Below are 17,018 nucleotides of genomic sequence, written 5' to 3'. Positions count from 1 at the left end.
CATTGATGTTATTTCTGTTAACTCTCAGCGATACAATAACACTTACTTCTGTTTTATCAATTGAGATAATAAACAATATTTGACAGGGTTTAATTTGTATATGCTGTCTATTTGATAATACTGTCTTAACCCTGTGATTTGAAAGGCAGGCTAACTAATATGTCGTCTGCACAATTTATGGCTTAATAAATCCCAAGTCATCAGTAAGTATTCTTTACTCATTGAGAAAATGCATGTTATTTTTAAAAGCATATGAAAATGTGTAACTCAATGAAAACGTATTTCTAAATATATATATATATAAATAATCATCATATGATATATCGAATATCGATCATTCTACCCGACACACAGCCCAATGAGCTATTGACCCTAAAAATTAATAGGAATCTTTCTCAAGTGGTACTAAGTAACTGTGAAAAGTTTGAAAGCTATAGCTATTATACTTTATGACTTAGAGACAAGAAACCATTTTCAGTCTCCAGGTTACCTTGACATTGACCTCTGACCTAATGTCCCAAAAAAGCAATAGGGATCCTTCTTAAGTGGTACTTTGTCACCAAGTAAAGTTTGAAAGCTATTATAATTTTTTACTAAAAGTCTGGAAAAGAAAATGTTGATGGACGGATGGACGGTTTAAGAGGAGTAGTCTGAACAAACTTTTGTGACAGACAGACAGACAAGAATAAATCACTGTATCTCCCTATATAAAAATCATTATAATTGGAGCAAATGTTTAAGGGAAGATGTTTCAAGATTTTTCTATTTTAAGCCCTGGTGGCCAAAATGTGCAAGCAAGCAGATCCATTTGAAAAATTCTTGAAGAGGACCACCAAAGGAACATCAGGGCCAAGTTCCATCAACTTCCATACAATGGTTTCACAGATGTTATTTGAAGAAAATGTTGACGCCAACAAACGAATGACCGTGAGTGATCACAACATAAACTTCTAGGCCCTTCTATGCATATTTTCAACTAAGTCAAGGGCCATAACTCTGGCCTGGCTGAGTGAAATCCCAAACAAAATCCCAGGTGCATAAAAAACTTCACATGCTGATTAACAATCCTATGAGGTCAGATGACTATGTCAAATACTCTTAAAGATGTATGCACGACACAAATTCGAATGGACGAATGGTCGAACAGACATCCAGACAGTGAGTGATACAGAGTGAGTGATACAGGGTTTCTGCCAAAAAGCATGGGCCTAATTATGCCAAAGAAGTATCTTTATACTAAAGAAAGCCTAGAAATAGTCTTACACACAGAAATTCAATAGAAAAAAAATCAGTTGAAAGTCACTATATAATTAGCAACATATCACCTTGTCATCTGATTGCTAGCTGAAGCATAATCACTCATAAAGTTTAAATATCTTACCCTTTTACTTCCTGTCAGAAGCCATTTGATTCTCTTTGTGAATGTTTCTATGGCCCTGAAATTGTAACAGTAATAAATAGCAGGAGTTATCTGCAGACAATGAAGTTTGGCGCTGTAGATGAAAAGTTCAAAACGAGCACTTTGTAAAAGCTTGGACGGTGGGTAGTACTGTAGTTTTTTTATAGTGTAGCTTGTGGGCAGGGGCCAGGAAAGTAAGAAACAATACTGAGAAACACAAGAAAGTGGAGGTTAGAAGAAAGTGTGTGTGGGGGTGGGGGGCAGTTTCTGTTTAAAAAAGGGTCATGTTTTGACCAAACCAATGATAATGAGCATAAAACATTTTTCGATTTTTAGTAATAGTGACCCAAAATACAATCCAATCCAATGTCAGCTCTAAATATAAGCTTGCTATACTGTAAAATCATTTAATTTCATGGGCACGAAATTTAGTGGTTTTTGTCAAAACGGTAATTTTGTTGGGATATGAATTCATGGATTTCAACTTTTGAACATAAACTGAATGGGCATTTTACTTGTTCGTTTGGATTAAATTTCGTGGATTGATTAAAAAAAATCCACGAAATCCACGAAAATTAGTCCCCCGCGAATATTAATGATTTCACAGTACATAAAGTTTCACAATAGTCAGTCAATCCTAATTCAAGTTATAAACTGGAAACCAGCTTTTGATGATCAAAATTAAGAAAAAAATCAAAGTGAAGAAAAAAATCTATCTTTTATTTTAACTATGACCTTGACCATGACCCAATGGTATTATAATGACATTTTTATGTAAAACAAGAGCTGTCGGAGGACAGCAACGCTCGACTATTCAACAACCTTGTCAGTTGAATGAAAAGAAAAGTTGAAACAGGGGAATAATTTTGTAAAATTGCAAAAACAGGGTTATGGAAACTATAAAACGCAAATCAGTTCATGACAATGGACAATTGTGTGAAGTTTCAATCCATTCCAATTAGTGAGTACTGAGATACCAGCTTACATACAAAACTTAACCAAAAACTGCTAAGTCAAAAAAGGGACATAATTTTGTAAAAAGCAAAGTAGAGTTATGTAACCTAAGCATCACATGTCAGATCATGACAGTGTACATGTGTGTGAAGTTTCAATCCATTCCAATTAGTGGGTACTGAGATACCAGCTTACATACAAAAACTTAACCAAAAACTGCTAAATCGAAAAAGGGGCATAATTTTGTAAAAATGCAGAATAGAGTTATGGGACCTGCACAATGCATGTCAGATCATGACAGTGAACAAGTGTGTGAAGTTTCAATCCATTCCTTTTAGTGGATACTGAAATACCAGCTTACATAAAAAATTTACCAAAAACTGCTAAGTTGAAAAAGGGGCATAATTTTGTAAAAATGCAAAGTAGAGTAATGAGACCTGCACAATGCATGTCAGATCATGACAGTGAACAAGTGTGTGAAGTTTCAATCCATTCCTTTTAGTGGATACTGAGATACCAGCTTACATACAAAACCTTAACAAAAAATTTCTAAGTGGAAAAAGGGGCACAATTATGTAAAAAAAAAAATCAAAATAGAGTTATGGAACCTGTGCAGTGTAAGTCAGTTTATCGCCGTGAATAAGTATGTGAAGTTTCAATCCATTCCCACATGTGGTTACTGAGACCTGCTTACATACAAAAAACTTAACCATTAATCGGGATGCCGACGTGGACGCAGACTAAGTTATCTCATTCCATACTAGTGGTACTGAATGGAAACCATTTTTCTGTTCTTAGTTACAGTGACCTTAACCTTGACCAAAGTGACTCCTAAATACATTCCCAACCTTTGTGTTTGATAAAAGCTATATACACACCAAGTTTACTGACAATATGTGTACCCAAAGTTAGATATTGTGTGGAGGCCATATTCCTATTTTTAGTAAAGTAACCCCAAATATCATCAAAAGCTAAGTCTTCAGATAAGCTTATTGTACACCAAGTTAGTCAAAACTAAAACTGGAAACCACCTTTTTGATGACCACATTCAGAAAAAAATCTATTTTTAACTGTGACCTTGACCTTGACCCAAAGGCATTAAAATGACCTTTTTATCACAGAACAAAAACAAGAGTGCCAGAATGTCACAATATACGCCCGTCACAGCAAATTTCTTTACTCTAGCACCTGTATTTGCAAATGGAATTTTAATTTTGTGGTTGTTTAGTAATCATTGTAAGTCTTTTGTTTTTCTAAGTCCACAAAAAAACTCCTTACCAGGTAGAGATATCTTAAAATACACCTAAAATTTGAAAGTAACATCTATGTTGTACCACAGAAAAGTGGTCTTGTTTTTTCCCTACGGTCAATTATAAAAAAGTTACAATATAAGTTATTTATAGTAACAACTAAGGGAAGGTAATTGTAAAAAAAAAAAAAAAAAAAAAATCCAAAAAAAAGTCCACACAAAAATCTTTACCAGGTAGAGATTGGTCAAAATACACCTCATAATTGGATGTAGCATGCATGTTGTACTACAGAAAAGTGGTCTCGATTTTTCCCTACGACTAGTAATGAAAAAGTTACAATATAAGCTACTTATAGTAACAACAAAGGGAAGTAATTCTAAAAAGGGAACTGCGCATGACACTTCGTCTCATGATGGTGTATAATTGTGCCAAGTTATATCAAAATCCCTCCATGCATGAAGAAGAAATGCTTCGGACAAAGTCATTCTTGTATCTGACCTTTGGCCTCTAAGTGTGACCTTGACCTTAGACCTAGGGACCTGGTTCTTGCGCATGACACTCCCTCTCGTGGTGGTGAACATTTGTGCCAAGTTATATCAAAATCCCTCTATGCATGAAGAAGAAATGCTCCGGACAAGGTTTTCATTCTTGTATCCTTTGACCTCTAAGTGTGACCTTGACCTTAGACCTAGGGACCTGGTTCTTGCGCATGACACTCCGTCTCGTGGTGGTGAACATTTGTGCCAAGTTATATCAAAATCCCTCCATGCATGAATAAGAAATGCTCCGGACAAGGTTTTCATTTTTTCTTGTATCCTTTGACCTCAAAGTGTGACCTTGACCTTAGACCTAGGGACCTGGTTCTTGCGCATGACACTCCGTCTCGTGGTGGTGAACATTTGTGCCAAGTTATATCAAAATCCCTCCATGCATGAAGAAGATATGCTCCGGACAAAGTTTTTTTTCTTGTGTCCTTTGACCTCTAAGTGTGACCTTGACCTTAGACCTAGGGACCTGGTTCTTGCGCATGACACTCCGTCTCATGATGATGAACAACTGTGCCAACTTTCATCAAAATCCCTCCATGCATGAAGAAGATATGCTCCGGACAGTCATTCTTGAATTTGACCTTTGACCTCTAAGTGTGACCTTGACCTTAGACCTAGGGACCTGGTTCTTGCGCATGACACTCCGTCTCATGATGGTGAACAACTGTGCCAAGTTTCATCAAAATCCCTCCATGCATGTAGAAGATATGGTCCGGACAAAGTCTGTGGACGCCGCCCGCCAGGGGCGTTCCCATAATACGTCCCGTTTTTCAAACGGGCGTATAAAAATGGATCTCAGTGGGCTTTGAACCGTGACCCATGCCTTCCACAGCTCAAAAAGTCCCTTTGGCCAAATGCTCTAGACCACTACACCATGGTGGAATTTTCTTAGAATGAAAATTAATTAATTAAGTTATGCTGACCTTGAACTGACCACATATACAATCCTTTTTCTATAAGCTAGCTACAGGCCAAGTTTGATTTCAAAACATCAATACTTTTTTTCTATTTTTAGCACACAGTGACCTTGACCTTTAAACTAGTGATCTCATATTTTTTTATGCAATCTCAAACTTTGTTTCTAAGCAAGCTACCTATATACCATGTTTCATTTGAATCTAATAACTCAAGTTACTGAGCGAAAATCAGAAGTTGAAAACACCCAGCCACATGCCCGTCCTCCCAACCAACGATATTCGCCAACCTAAAAACCTGGTTAATAAGCAGTCAAACTAACTAATTGTTATCATATCTATATTTTTCAGTAAACTTCAATTAAAGACTTTTAAACACATTGCAAAATATCTCCACTCTTACCTATCTTAGTATTTTAGTACTTACAAGTTCAGTTTATATTCAAATTCATTGACATCATATGCATCAAACTGTATGTGCTGTTTGGGCTTGCCTGTCTTCAAATCTGGTTCAAGTCTGTCACATAAGAAAAGAACTGTCAGATAGAATATTCATACACACGACTGACGGTTGCAAAACAAGTTACAGCTTTTAACACACATTTACAAGGTTCATTTTTATTTGTAGAATATTGTGTGCTGGCAAAAACAGTTTATTCATAATAATAGTAGCAATATCTGCGACTGTTTCTTTTGTTTTTTTTCCCTTCATATATTACATGTACTACCATCTGTTTTTGCTTATAACGCTATGTGGATAAAAGGTACCTTGTATATAGCAAATACTTTTTAAGACCCTGACAATTTCCTTTTAACCAAGTTTTACTGTACTGTGAAATTGAAAACTCTATGCATTGGCATTAATGGGTAACTCAATATTTTTTCAGAAAAGATGGTTTACTTCAAAACTGTTTCCAATATTAGACGTTCCATGAAAAACCACTGCTGTCAGTACTAAAAACTGCCTAGAATATTTCACTGCACTTAAAAAATTAACATGCATTATATATTTGATGTCCACCATAATGCAACATGCCTCAAATCTCACCTTCCTATTTTACCCCTGTCAACCAGGTCTTTCAACTCGAGGTTCATGTATTCTAAACTATGACTTTTCAACCATTCATCAGAAGTCTGGTGCTCGGCATTTACAGCTGCCTCAATGTCCGCCAATTGCTGAATAAAGGTAAATAATTCCCCTTTTATTTCTGAACTTTTTACTTAATTAAATCTGTTTAATCAATATTTGTTCAGACTGTGTAAAAAGTTACAATTGGCTTAACAATAACAAACTAGAGCTGCTTTTAAGAAAAGAGCATGTCTCCAACAACTGCCTAATCATCTAAATATAAGTCAGTCTTTATATACTGTTTACTTAGAGCACATGTGCATGCACATTTTTGACACCAGAAGGATCCCTATACTACTTTTAAAAGTAGTATAGGCGCCAGTTTGAGGTCAAAAATGCGCAAGATATCTAAGTGTTTTTTGGTAATTCAAGGGCCATAATTCCAAACTGCCTAGGCCAATTTGGCTAGTTATTGAACATGTTTGGTGAAGATCAGATGAGAAATGTTCGACTTAGAGTAAGGACAAGCTTTGTGACAGACACACACACAGACTGGAGTAAATCAATATGTCTCCCACACCACTGTGTGGTGAGAGACATAATAAAAGAAACATGAATGATGTTAACATTGTATAACAAAGGTCCCCTGAAATTCATGATAGACTAATACTATGAAGTCTAAAAACAGGGCTTACAAAAAAAACAATAGAGTCATGACGGCCCTGGATCACTCACCTGAGCTTCACAGATTGCTTAACAACTTTGGAAGAGGGCCACATATGGAAAACATCTGTGAAAACATTTTGATATTGGGCCAGTGTTTTCTGACAAGAAGATTTTTTAAAATATATACTATACTGCATGAAGGAAATACTGACTTTTTTAATATATATATATATGAAAAGAAACTACTCCCTCTGGTTGTCTCTGGGGTCAGCAGTTTGAGACAAGATCCAATATATACATATAGGTTACGTAAAGTGACCTTGGCAGCCATGTTCTTTGTAAATCAGAAAAATCAAAAATCTTGGTAGAGAGTCGCACAAGGTTCATTTGTGTGAATTTATTTTAAAATTGGGTTAGCAGTTTCATACAAGAAGATTTTTAAAGTTTCCACTAAATACATATAGGGAAAAGTGACCATGCAAGCCGTGAGGCTCTGGCGGCCATGCTTTTTGATGAATCAAAATTATTCGAACAATCTTGGTAGAGAATCACACAAGGACCATTTGCGTAAAATTATTTCAAAACAAAGCCATCTGTTTCATACAAGAAGAGTTTTAAAGTTTCCAATATATACATATAGGAAAAAGTGACCACATCCCCTGGCGGCCATGTTTATTGATGAATCAGGATAATTTGGACACTCTTGGTAGAGCGTTACATAAGGACCATTTGTATGAAATTATTTCAAAATTGAACCAGCTGTTTAGGCAGAGATGTTGTTAAAAGATTTTTTTTATTCAAATCCCTGGCAGCCCCTATGTGCAACCAAGCCAAAACATTTGAACAACTTTTAATAGAAGCTGCCCACCTAAGGAACATCTAGGCCAAGTTTCATCAACTTCCACTAAATGGTTTCAGAGGAGATGTTGTTTAAAGGAATGTGTGGACAGACGGATGGATGCCGGATGGTGAATGATCACAATAGCTAACTTCAAGCACTTCTTGTTCAGGTGAGCCAACAAGAAAAAACTCTTCAGTATTTACCATGAAAACTGACATTTCAAAGAAATGACTTATCATTAAGTTTTTAACTATACAGTTACTTCACTGTTCCCTTTAACTTGTGTCATACATGTGTATAGGTAAATGCAATGTAGGATTATTATTTGAGTCACTGACTGATCTCTAGTGCTATATATAAATGATGCTACAGACCAAGTTTAATGAACGTTCATATCGTGGTTCATGAGAAAAGTTATGCTTCTATTTCTAACTCTAGTGACACCTAAAAAGGGCTGGATGCCCCTATATGAACAAATCAGGGAGAAGACCTTCCAATGATAATACAGACCAAGTTTGATAAAGGTCCACCAAGTGGTTCATGAGAAACGTCATTTAAAAGTGTTTCTATTTTTAGCTCTAGTGGCCTCTAAAACAAGGCAGTCTGAAAGACAGCTAAATCCCCCGCCACTGCTATGGATAGTGAAAGGGTAAAACCTTTGATTTTAGCTGTGACCTTGACCTTGAACTGACATGGCTGACTCATGAATTCTGCACAACGTCTTGATGAGGTGATCATTTGACCAAAGTTTCATGAAAATCCTTCAAGGGGTTTAGGAGATACAGAGCTGAAACCTTTGACCTTCAGTTGTGACCTTGACCTTGAGTTGACATGGCTGACTCATGAGTTGTTGATGAGGTGATCATTTGACCCAAGTTTGATGAAAATCCTTCAAGGGGTTAAGGAGATACAGAGTGGACACCAAATGGAAGGCTCAAACCTTCAACCCTTAGTTGTGACCTTGACCTTGAGCTGGCATGGCTGACTCATAATTTCTGCACATCGTTCTGATGAGGTAATCATTTGACCCAAGTTTTATAAAATTCCTTCAAGGGGTTTAAGAGATATAGAGCGGACACAAAATGGAAGGCTCAAACCTTTGACCTTCAGTTGTGACCTTGACCTTGAGCCGACATGGCTGACTCATAAGGTCTGCACATCGCCTTGATGAGGTGATCGTTTGACCCAAGTTTGATGAAAATCCTTCAAGGGGTTTAGGAGATATAGAGCGGACACAAAATGGAAGGTTCAAACCTTTGACCCTAAGTTGTGACCTTGACCTTGAGCCGGCATGACTGACTCATGGGTTCTGCACATCATCTTGATGAGGTGATCATTTGACCTAAGTTTTATAAAATTCCTTCAAGGGGTTTAAGAGATATAGAGCGGACACAAAATGGAAGGCTCAAACCTTTGACTTTGAGTTGTGACCTTGACCTTGAGCTGGCATGGCTGTCTCATAATTTCTGCACATCGTTCCGATGAGGTAATCATTTGACCCAAGTTTTATAAAATTCCTTCAAGGGGTTTAGGAGATATAGAGCGGACACGAAATGGAAGGCTCAAACCTTTGACCTTCAGTTGTGACCTTGACCTTGAGCCGACATGGCTGACTCATAAGGTCTGCACATCGCCTTGATGAGGTGATCGTTTGACCCAAGTTTGATGAAAAGCCTTCAAGGGGTTTAGGAGATATAGAGCGGACACAAAATGGAAGGTTCAAACCTTTGACCCTAAGTTGTGACCTTGACCTTGAGCCGGCATGACTGACTCATGGGTTCTGCACATCGTCCTGATGAGGTGATCATTTGACCCAAGTTTTATAAAATTCCTTCAAGGGGTTTAAGAGATATAGAGCGGACACAAAATGGAAGGCTCAAACCTTTGACCTTGAGTTGTGACCTTGACCTTGAGCCGGCATGGCTGACTCATGGGTTCTGCACATCGTCTTGATGAGGTGATCATTTGACTCAAGTTTTATAAAATTCCTTCAAGGGGTTTAGGAGATATAGAGCGGACACAAAATGGCAGGCTCAAACCTTTGACCTCGAGTTGTGACCTTGACCTTGAACCGACAAGGCTGACTCATGGGTTCTGCACATCGTCTTGATGAGGTGATCATTTGACCCAAGTTTCATGAAAATCCTTCGGGGGGTTTAGGAGATATGGACCGGACACGATTTTGTTACGGACGGAAGGACGGACAGAAAGACGGACGGAAGGACGGACAGACGGACGGACGCAGACCATTCCTATAATCCCTCCGCCACGGCGGGGGATTAATAACCAGAAAATTGCAATTGTCTATGTACATATTGGCCATAATTTTGAAACAGTGCACAAGTCATCAGAGTTATGGTTCTTGATTCACATACTAACCTCATGATGACAAACAAGTCTACGAAAGTTTCAAAGCTAAATTGCTCTCTTAGTAGTCAAGTAAACTGGACCTAAACAAAAAGTTAAAGTATTCAAGTAAAGTGACCCTAAACAAAAAATTTAACCAAGAATTTCCAATTTCTAAGTACCAAAAGGACCATAATTTTGACAAAATGCAAGTGAAAGTTCTTGGCCTTTTTACTCAATTAATGATGACAAACAAGTCTGCAAAGTTTCAAAGCTCTAGCTCTTATAGATTTTGAGAAAAAGAGGATCGGCCAGGACCTAAACAAAAATTGTAACCAATAACGACAATCAAGTGACGACAATACCTCCTAGATTTTTTTTCAAGAATAAGACAAGCTAAACACTAAGCATTTCAAAAAGCATGTGAACAGGCGCTAAATATTACCAATACCTGTAGATCATGTGTGTGACTGACATGAGTTACTGTTAAAGCACTTGGAGGTTTTGCATTTTCAGTATAAACATCATGCCATTCTTCCTCAGAATCACTGAAAACAGACAAAGCTTTTTATCTACTTACAGCTAGCTGCATTATCATTGATGCAAATTATTTGTTATACAAAGTCACTGTCACAAAGATCTATCACTGATGGAAATTTTATTAAACAACTAGAGAAGTATATTTCATGAGGAAAACTGGTACATTAAACAACTAATTGGAAAAGAAATATTCCATCATTGGGTCTGTTACAAACAACCATTATTGCAACTGGTCTTTTTAATGTTACTTATGACATCTGGATGTAAATTTAAAACATGCGATAGTCATTATGATTATTCAATCCAGCACTGTTTAGAATACATTACAGTGTTGATAAAATGGCATTTCTTAAATGTTTAACAAGCAAATATTTCTTACTCTAGAAAATCTTCGCCATCACTATCATCACTGCTACTGCTGGCATCATCTTTATTGTCCTCCTCGTCCTGCTTCTCTTTCTCTGCATCTTTTTTCTCACTGTTATCTCTTGCTGTTTCCAGATGAAATGAACGGTTTATTTCACTACAAAATAACCAGGGTTGGCGTAAAAGTGGGAAATTACAATATTTGGGAAAACTGAAAATTCTTGAGATAATAGGGTAGCCAAGTTTGTAGATTTTGAGAAATACCATCAAACTAATTTTACAATCATACATTTCAGACCAAATTTCAATTACTAACTTATGACTTATCTTGACATGTTAATAAGATGAAAGGGACATAATTCATGAAACATTTCTGCAAAAGTAATGCACAATACATGTATGTTGTATCATGTGGTAATTACCAGACGGCTAGACATTCCTTTTACAGCATTCCCATCCACACAAAAATCGTCGTAATTCACACATAAAAAATAATTTGCAAACAAGTTTTGAAAATCTGCGGGTATAATGCACACATTAAAAAATCTGACAGTAATACATTTGTTCGTCCGTAATGAAGAGAAATTCTAGTCGCCCAACTTTTTTATCAACACTCGTTAAGTACCACAATTCAGACTGTTGACAATTCGCACGCTGTCAAAATAGGTTGAATCTAAATGACGATGGCATAATTTAAACTCTCAGAAGCCTACTTCACGAAATTGTGAGATTTTTTCGAGAACTTTGAGAATCATAAATTATCCATAAAAGTTACTAAAACCAGACATGACTGTATTTGGCCAGTCAGCTATGCGGATACATCTTTAACACTTTCAGTTTAACTGTCAACATGATTGTGCGAGTGTAAAAAGCACTTTACAAACAAACTGTTGATTAACCAAAATATCAACTGGTATTGTAACACAATTATAAATTTGGTCTTCATTGTAAAAGAATGACTTGTAAACTGCTTGTTCTAAATATTTACATCATAAAACTTTCCAGTTGCAGACAGATTTTCATCGATCAAATTTCTACAATTTTTACTTCTCATTTTTATCTGAGTGCCATACGACGTGATAGGTGATTCTGGCTTACAGACATACTGTTCATGCCAAATTGATGACTCGGTATTAATAATAAACCATTTTATTTTATTTTCATGCAAGAAACAGCACTAAAAAAATGATACAAAATATCAACAGGTAAGACTTAGAGAGATTTGCTGATATTAGTCCATGACAGGTAATAATATATATATGGATTGACATTTGAATTTATGGCCAATTCGTGACTTAATTGGCATATAAACCTATGGCATGTAAAGGCCACTGCTTCCACTATTTTGGTCTTTCCAGTAGTCCAACAAATTTGATGCAATCCTAGGAAATATTGAGATAATTTTTATATATAGGCAATATCCCCACTCACGTTCAAACACTTGAAAGACCAAAATAGTGGAAGCACTTTTGGATGAAATCTTCATTGCTGCCAATGCTGTACATGCTACTGATTTAAATGCTGATTATGTCACAAATTGGCCATAAATTCAAATAAAACTTACATGTAGCTTAAGGGGATTCAATTCCTCATTGGTTTACGTAAAACTGATCAAATAATATCCAAAAATACAAATTTTCTGGTGATTTAAACCTATGTATGTACTGAACACTATTAATGTTTACCGTGTCTACACGCCAAGCAATAAAACCAATAACTTTATATGATTGTGTACTGTGACTTATCTCTATTATTTTGGTCCTACAAAGTTTTGACTTTTAGATTGCCCCGTCACAAATATAAATCAATCTGAACGTCAAATTATTTTGACTAGTGTTTGACGTGAGTGGGGATATTGCCCATATATGAAAAAAATTCTCAATATTTCATATGATCACATCAAATTTGTTGGACTAGGCCTGATAGTAGACAAGCTTACTGTCACCGAGTGGCTGTTGTTTTAATTTCTGACTTTTGCAGCCACCGCAGTTTGACTGTCACAATTAAGAAATAATAAGTTCCTAAGTGAGGTTTATCGTAGAATAACCCGGGCCGAACTTAAAATATTCTTTGTTTCCCCATCCCGACCCTAGCTGACGAAGTTCGGGTAGGTAGGTAGGCAGAATATTTTTTTTTTTTTTTTTTAAATTCATCACTATTGATCCACACAAAAAATTGTAGAAGAAAAACTTCAAAAAATACCAACAATCTGACATACATATATAAATATCAGTTATGCAGTATTCTTTAAAAAGATCATAAGATTGATTTCATACTTATTCTTTAAACAATTGCCAAAAGTTATTAAAAAAATATTTTTTGTTTGGTTTTGGCAATAAAATCTTTTGGGTAGGGCCCATTTTCACTGGGTAGGTAGGGGATGGGGAAACAAATAATATTTTATTTTAGGCCCCGTGTTTTGAGTTCTTATGCGTAAGAATATATCATGAAGGCTGTAGGCCTGAGTGATATATTGTTTCGCATAAGAACGAAAAACTAGGGTTATTCTACGATAAATCATACTTGGGAACTTGTTATTTCGATTCTAACATGACATACTAGTATCAACAGTGTAAGAAAAAATGGTAACTACTTTTTACAACCGTGCTACGCACCTGGATCAGATAACATCATTGCACGCCAGTGGTTTATTGCAGAATAATCCAAGATAGATTTTGCTATACATGTATGTAGGTTATTCACTGGTCGTATTAGAATATAAAACAAACTATATCCTATACGTCGTATTAGTTCGACCAGGCCAGATAGTATGATAAGTATCGATATATTAAAGGGTATTTTTAAAATGCCACCAGATACTTAGGAGACTTGTTCATGTTTGTCAGATATGTCGGTGTGGTGGTAATAGGGGATTTATCCATGATGCGATGCGCCGGGGATGATAATCCCCGAAACAGTAACGTCCGTATATAGTTATTCGTCTTTGTTGTTTGCATATACTAAGGCAATTTTTTCGATGTTTTCGGGTTCCGGTTTATGTACACGTTGCAGACTGGTTGTCTGCATGAACATATGAGCACCCCGAATCAGTCACAGAAATTCGTAAACCGCGCCCACATGATTTTTTTTACTTCTTTTTGTAATGAAAACTGTACATGCAACTGACAAACACTTTTAAAACAGTAAGGAAGAGTGAAGGCCATCAAAATTCTGCGTGGAGTACAAAAAGTGCGCGAACGCGGTGAATGACGCCATGGTCACGGCTTCTCGTAAATTTATAAAGTATGATATTCGCAATAAGAGGTATACCGTTCATCTGTAATGTCGCGGTACTTGACATTCGACGTAACGACATTAAACAAGAAACAACACAACAGTGTATTTCTTGTCTTTACCACAATATTTCATGTCATATGCATCAATAACTGTGTGAAAATGAATAAGATATCATTCAAGAAACATCAATGTGTACTTCGAACAACAATAGTCAGCCATTGTTATCATGTGACGTCACATCACTAATGTCGCGGTATAGGTCAACAATTGTGTCAATCAAACTATCATAGGTTAAAAAACACTAAATATAATTCAAACATTGAAAAGCTATCTAAGTCAAACTAACAGAAACACTCAAAAGTCAATAAACGCCAATTTAAACGTTTTATATTATCTGTTCACATTGGCACTATCGAAAATATTCTCCTCTGGGCAGCGGACACACCAGATATTTTGCAAGTAAATCAAAAGGTCGCGGGCGTGGTCATAATGTAGCGGAGCCTAAGAATCGTACTATTACTTAATATTTTCTATTTGATAGTTATCTAACATGTTCAAATTCACTGCTCAGTATAATGGGTGTATTTTGAGGAGATGGTCAGGGGGCCCCCATATCCCCTCCTCCCCCTTAAAATCCGTCGAGTTAAGACGTTTTGATGTTTCGCCTGATACTGATATTTCATTCATTTTTGTGTAGCTGGGGGATGTTACGTAAAACTTGGTGTCCTCTAACCTATAGGCTGGACTTAATTTGCATAATTAATGAGGACAAATGCCGATCAGCTGGTAGACGAACTTATAAACATTGCAAATATTTGCTTAATTCATGGATTTTTGCAATAGATATGTGAAAATACGATTTTAATAAATATTGACAGATATTTAGCAATGTAACTGCAGGTAGGAACATTTTTCGCCAGCATGAGTAAAATAGGTCACGAACTTCACCGGTAAACACCACGTAGGTGGCGCAACTCAAATACCGCGAAATTAGTGATGACGCGAGATTAGTGATGTAGAGTATATGATGACACTAAATGTAAACTTCAATGTTAGAGCAAACTTTCACTTTCTTTTGAGTGTTAAATATTTATTTGTAAGTGGATATATAAAAGATAAATCCCCATGCTAGGCGGTGCCATAATTCATATTATGCAGAAAATTACTGACCAATACTGAATCCCAGCGTCTGCTTCGGATCAATGAAAAGGCTCGGAATTACGAGAAAGAAGCTTACCCTTGACTTTCTTCATCAATTCCACCGAGGAATGACGGCTTTGAACGCCGTCTTCCTGACCCAAATATATCCATGTGATTTTCTAAATTTGTTCGCAAAATCAAAACATTTTCTAGCGAGGATGTTGACACTGTTGCTAACTCCTCCGGAAGTGTGCACCAGGAGAACTGCGATTGGTCGATTTCTTACTTGAAAAGCATTTGATTGGACCATGAGGAAGTACCTGTTACCGGTCCACTAGGAGATTAGATAATTATGATAATCATTTTTGTGGAAGGTAGGACAGTAGTAAATAAATTTGCTACCATACCACTGATCTGTCTAAGCAATATAGTGTAATTATTAGAAGTACAAGTCGGAAGATTTCCTGCTGCCAGAAATTGTACAGACCAGAAATTGTTATGAATGTATGCGTGACCACTGTGCCTAAAAAAATTACTTAGGCCTAAAAAAAAATCTGTTTCCGATAACATGCTAAAAAAATTAGGGTAAGTAGGTTGGAAAATTTTTTCTTTTTGGATTTTTTTTTATTAAGGGAGACTTTTCGGAAATTATTTTTGTGTCAAATAATGGATACAAATAAGGGGGTTATGCCTTTAGAGCATCAGTAAGTTGATTTTTAACATCACTGGGCATGTTTCAAGCATAAAAAGTGTAGTTTTACAACTTTTTGTTAAAAAAGTGAAAAAAAAATTCTCCAAGGCCAAAAAAACCATTTAGGGTCGGGGCCAAAAATTTAGGGTAGGTCGAGATACCGGAAACAAACAATTTTTTTACGCCTTATGGGTGAAAGCTTGCTTTTTTATTATACCATTACGCTGTAGGAAATATTACTTCATTCTACATGATTTACAATTAGATCTATGAAATATGTATTTCTAAATTCTGAAAGTTATTGTTTTGAGCAAAAATAACTATATTTCCCTTTCATGTATAACATAACTTTTAGCTCAACTGGTCACATTCCTTGACTATTGAAATATTTTACTAAAGCTATCACAAATTTTATTCATGCCTTCACCTGGACTTCGTTGACATATACAGTAGAGCAAAACAACACAGGACTATAATCCAGGAAATTAAAGAGCAATTAAAAAATCCCTTATGCACAAAACTTAACATACTTTATAAGTACATATACACAAAGAAGTATAGCTCTTTGATATACATCAATACATGCAATACATAATTTAGTATAGCAAAGATAACTGTCTAAATTGCTGAAATATAGCTGCAAGGGCACATACACAATAAAAAATAATCCGCAGGATCGTAACCATTATTTTATATTTGAATGAGTTCTTCTTAAAGATAGATTTACACTGAAGAGATACTAAAAAAAGTCATAATATTAAAAAAAATATGTATATTAATGCAGCATAAGTAAGACATTTTACTGAAGCAGTTTCAAATTCAAATTTTCAAATTGCCTCCCTTTCATATAGGCCTAAAATAACCGATGTACAGCCAGAACTGTCTGTGGAAAAATAGTTTACAATCAAAATTAAATCTGTGCTGAAATTACTATGCAGTTAATATTAAAATTTGGGATACACGCAAATGTTAAAAATGAATGAATTTAAAAGTTTAGATATTATCAAACCTATATTTGATGAATTTCCAGTATGAGCAGTAAATATTTGACATGTGT

General features: G+C 36.0%; 1 protein-coding gene across 5 annotated transcripts in view; it reads right to left on the bottom strand.

Moving 5' to 3' along the window:
- The window catches only part of LOC123564000 (von Willebrand factor A domain-containing protein 3A-like), a 74,598-nt gene extending 59,081 nt beyond the window's left edge, over positions 1-15,517 (bottom strand). For all 5 annotated transcript variants that reach the window (XM_053536654.1, XM_053536655.1, XM_045357239.2 and 2 more), the window contains exons 1-6: positions 15,368-15,517; positions 10,907-11,050; positions 10,439-10,535; positions 6,114-6,241; positions 5,493-5,582; positions 1,382-1,436 (exon numbers count right to left, since the gene is read on the bottom strand). In XM_053536654.1, coding sequence (XP_053392629.1) covers positions 1,382-1,436; positions 5,493-5,582; positions 6,114-6,241; positions 10,439-10,535; positions 10,907-11,050; positions 15,368-15,441 — 588 coding nt within the window. In that variant the 5' untranslated portion in view covers positions 15,442-15,517. The remainder of the gene's footprint in view (positions 1-1,381; positions 1,437-5,492; positions 5,583-6,113; positions 6,242-10,438; positions 10,536-10,906; positions 11,051-15,367) is intronic.
- Positions 15,518-17,018: the final 1,501 nt, after the last annotated feature.

This window comes from Mercenaria mercenaria, chromosome 2 (assembly GCF_021730395.1).
Source record: "Mercenaria mercenaria strain notata chromosome 2, MADL_Memer_1, whole genome shotgun sequence".
NCBI classification, from domain to species: domain Eukaryota; kingdom Metazoa; phylum Mollusca; class Bivalvia; order Venerida; family Veneridae; genus Mercenaria; species Mercenaria mercenaria.
Note: the sequence above shows the minus strand (reverse complement) of the source record. Positions and strands in the feature narration are given on the sequence as shown.